The sequence below is a fragment of the Epinephelus moara genome, chromosome 4 (assembly GCF_006386435.1).
Source record: "Epinephelus moara isolate mb chromosome 4, YSFRI_EMoa_1.0, whole genome shotgun sequence".
Lineage (NCBI taxonomy): Eukaryota > Metazoa > Chordata > Actinopteri > Perciformes > Serranidae > Epinephelus > Epinephelus moara.
In genome coordinates this window covers 28,933,293-28,937,206 of record NC_065509.1, presented here as the reverse complement: position 1 = coordinate 28,937,206, position 3,914 = coordinate 28,933,293, and the positions used below count along the sequence as shown (strand labels likewise).

Below are 3,914 nucleotides of genomic sequence, written 5' to 3'. Positions count from 1 at the left end.
GTGGAGCACATTGCTGGCAGGAAAAGCAGCCATGTCTTGGCAAAAAACGTCTAGTTTTTGTGCCTAAAAGCCCTGGAAACACAGCGACAGGTCGCTACAAAAACCCATGTCTGGTGCCTAAAAAGCTGCTGTAAACACAGCAATGACTCACTAAATCACAGCTAGGTTTGTTCTTTGTTGGTCGTGAACATTGGCACTAAACTTTACAGGTGTGTAGTTGAGTCAAAATGAAGGCCAAGTTTGAAGATGGGTGTGGTCCGAGCAAGGGCACTAGAAGTATAGGGATAGGAAGTAGGGAAGGAGCACCCTTTGGTCTTCCCATCATTCTCTTTTTGTTCTTTGATATATATTTAAACACTGAACTGAAGCTCCATGTTATCTATCATTTTGTTGCAAATTCAATAGTGTGGAGAAGAATATACAAAAATGTACTCTGTCTCAAATCTGCTCTCACAAGGATCAACACTGCTTGAAGCATCTACACACTGAACACTGTCTGATAGAGAACTGCATTACTTCACATAAATACCACCCCCTCCTGTGCTCCCATCCTGAAGACATCCCATGTAATGACATATGTCAGTAATGGAGCGAGCATCCTGAGCAGCACCAAATAAAAGCAGACAAAATTAATTGCAGCCCGCCGTAGTGACCTTTTCTGTTTGATAAATCATAAAGCCTGAGAGACTGCTATTGGCCTCGTAGATGGAAAAACGCAGCTTTGAGAAATGATCTTGGATCTCAGGATCTAGAGCTTTATCGACCTGGTCGGTTTGTGCTTGCAGCGCACATACAGCATACACACACGCACATACACATCCACACCCACGCATGAATGCAAAATTTGTATTATTCTTCCCCTTTCCACTTGAAATGGGACAGAGCCGCCCGCTGCTTTATTGTCTGAGGAGAAGTCAAACTCCTCTTTCATCATTCAGTAAAGAGAAGCATTTCCTTGGTGCTCAATTAGGCTTCACCAGGAGGAGCCACACTAGCCTCTGGACTGTGAATAATGTAGACAGTCATTAGGTGCTTTTCTACTTAATTTTAAGGGGAAACCACATTTCATTGGCTGGGTGAGACAATGTGAGGGCAGAGGCTCCTGAGCTTGGCGAGGTCTCAATTCTTTCGGTATCTGCAGCTTTTGACTGAATAATTTAGAAAGAGGGGAGGAATTAGGAGCGAGACAACACATAAAATTAATCAGGTGGTAATAGATTTGTGGAAGAGTAATTATTCTCAAGGTGAAACACAAGGATAGAGAGTCGAGTTTGATTTCCAAGTGATTTCATCATGATAAAGCAGTCAGACTTTATTATCTGTTAAATACTGTACAATGTGAGGTCATGAACTCCGGCACTCTGTGAAACTGCTTGAAGGCTGAAATATTTCTCTATATCCAACAGCTCAGCTCAAATTAATTAGATTTACATTGTACTAAAATATACATATTACGTAATGTGTTTTCTTTGAGACTGACAGAAACACACTAATCCACAATGAACGAGCACAGAGCTACAGCTGAGTTGATCCTCATTGTTCTTTGTTCTCTTGGAAATACCATTAATTATTTCTGCAATATGTTAAAGCAAAGTTTTGTTTATTTATTATCCAATTTTTATAACAGAGCTAAAGACAGAATATTCAGTGCAGAAAGGCTACAGCAGGATGAGTTGAAGACTACAAAGGAGGAAAATCCATAACAGTTTACTACTGTGTGACTGGCTCTGAGGTCACTATTGCAAATAGACCCAACTTTTTAATGTATCATACTGTATCTTAAACAGTACAAGAAAAAAATAGTTTCCATTTCAGCAACATTAATTCAATTTGGGTTTATTTTCTTAGTTCTGACCTTTACTCTGAGCCTCCTACAGGTTTTTATACACGAGATCGGTATCAACGCTGACACACTGTACCGACCCTGTTGATTGGATTGTGCTTATTAAATATAGAATTATTAGTCACTGTCATTACAAAACACAACTTGAAGGCAAACTTCACCTCATCTTAACACCATGTTTATGATGACTTTCAGTGGTTTAACTTCTCACTTGCTGCAGTGATGTAGAAATGTACTCCATGGTGTGTCAGTACACTGTGACATCACTGCTGGCTGTGGTTACCAACTCAACTTCTGATCACACTCAACGGTGATGTTGATTAGTGGTCAAAGGTGAAACAGGCTTGAAAGAGTTAAACACCACCTATACTACCATACTATATAGTATGCCAGAAAAAGATTTAGTATGTCCCAATATATAGTGTGTCAAATGCAGTATGCCAAAAATACCAGGATGTTCTACTACATCCAGTCGCAGTGTGAAAGCCAGCATGGTTTTCTGGCACTCTGACCCACAATCCTCCACACAGCAGAGGATTCGTCACATCAACTGACAGCTGATTGACAGCTCTAAGAAGCCACAATGACGGCTGACAGCAAATTCAAGTACATGATGACCAATCTAATAAGAAACGAGATCATATTTCTCCTGTTTTAGCTTCTCTGCACTGGCTCCCTGTAAAATCCAGAATTGAATTTAAAATCCTACTGTTAACTTATAAAGCTCTAAATGGTCAGGCTCCGCCATATCTTAGAGAGCTCATAGTGCCATATTATCCCACCAGAACACTGCGCTCTGAGAACGCAGGGTTACTCGTGGTCCCTAAAGTCTCCAAAAGTAGATCAGGAGCCAGAGCCTTCAGCTATCANGACCCCCTATAATACATCTCTCTCTCCTAGTCTGCTGGAGGACCCCCTATAATACATCTCTCTCTCTCTCTCTCTCTCTCTCTCTCTCTCTCTCTCTCTCTCTCTCTCTGATTACTGTTTATTCATCTATTGCACGTCTGTCCGTCCTGGAAGAGGGATCCCTCCTCAGTTGCTCTTCCTGAGGTTTCTACCGTTTTTTTCCCCGTTAAAGGGTTTTTTTGGGGGAGTTTTTCCTTATCCACTGCGAGGGTCATAAGGACAGAGGGATGTCGTATGCTGTAAAGCCCTGAAGCAAATTGTGATTTGTGATATTGGGCTTTATAAATAAAATTGATTGATTGATTGATTGATAATAGTATTTAGAGGAATATTAGTTGTGTAAATGAACAAAATAATCATAAATATTACCACCAACAACAGGACAGGAAAAATGTCAATGACAAAAATGCAAATGTAATCTTACTGTCACAAATATAATATGTTACAATCTACAGTCCGTGTAATTATAACTTTAAAGTTGCACTACATACATTGAAAAGAAACAACAGCAGAGCTCTCCAGGCTGATCTTCATCTCTGGCGAATTCGGTGAGTGGCGTTTATTTTATCTCCAAGGTAAAAGATATGAAAGCAAAAGGGTCAAAGTTCAAGGTGTAATGTTCTGACAAAGTAGTATGTCCCGATTGTGTACCAACTGCATGCAATGGTACATACTTTCTAAGGGCAGCTGCAGTACATACTAAAAGTAAAAGAAAAAAGTATGCGACTAGGAACGCACCCTTAGTTTCAAACCTGAGAGGTGTGCCACGAAGTTAGATTGTGGGCTGTAAGGCATGTTGACTCAAAAGTCAGAGTTTTCTGTGTCATGAACAGGACTGTTTTTTAACCTGGCTAGATCACCATGGTAACTTGTGCCGGTTTTTGTTCCAAATTTTTTCTTAAAATCAGCTAAAAAGCACTTTGCATTAATCAGCTCCTCTGGAAATAGCGTCCCTCCATAGTTAGTAGTCAGTCTATGAGTGATACAGATTCTCAGAGGAGAAAATACGTTATAAATGTGAACTTGTTGAGCCATAGCGTTACATCAGAAATGCCACCTAACGAAGCCATACAGTACAAACAACTGTATGCTTAGCGTTGCCATTGAATCTTATATGCATTTAATTGGTGATGCAGAAAATCTGAGCAAGAATAATGTTTTT

General features: G+C 40.0%; 1 protein-coding gene across 1 annotated transcript in view; it reads right to left on the bottom strand.

Moving 5' to 3' along the window:
* The window catches only part of LOC126389033 (tenomodulin-like), a 16,361-nt gene extending 12,814 nt beyond the window's left edge, over nt 1–3,547 (bottom strand). Inside the window, exon 1 of the mRNA XM_050042449.1 lies at nt 3,505–3,547. Within this exon, the coding sequence (XP_049898406.1) occupies nt 3,505–3,547 (43 nt within the window). The remainder of the gene's footprint in view (nt 1–3,504) is intronic.
* Nucleotides 3,548–3,914: the final 367 nt, after the last annotated feature.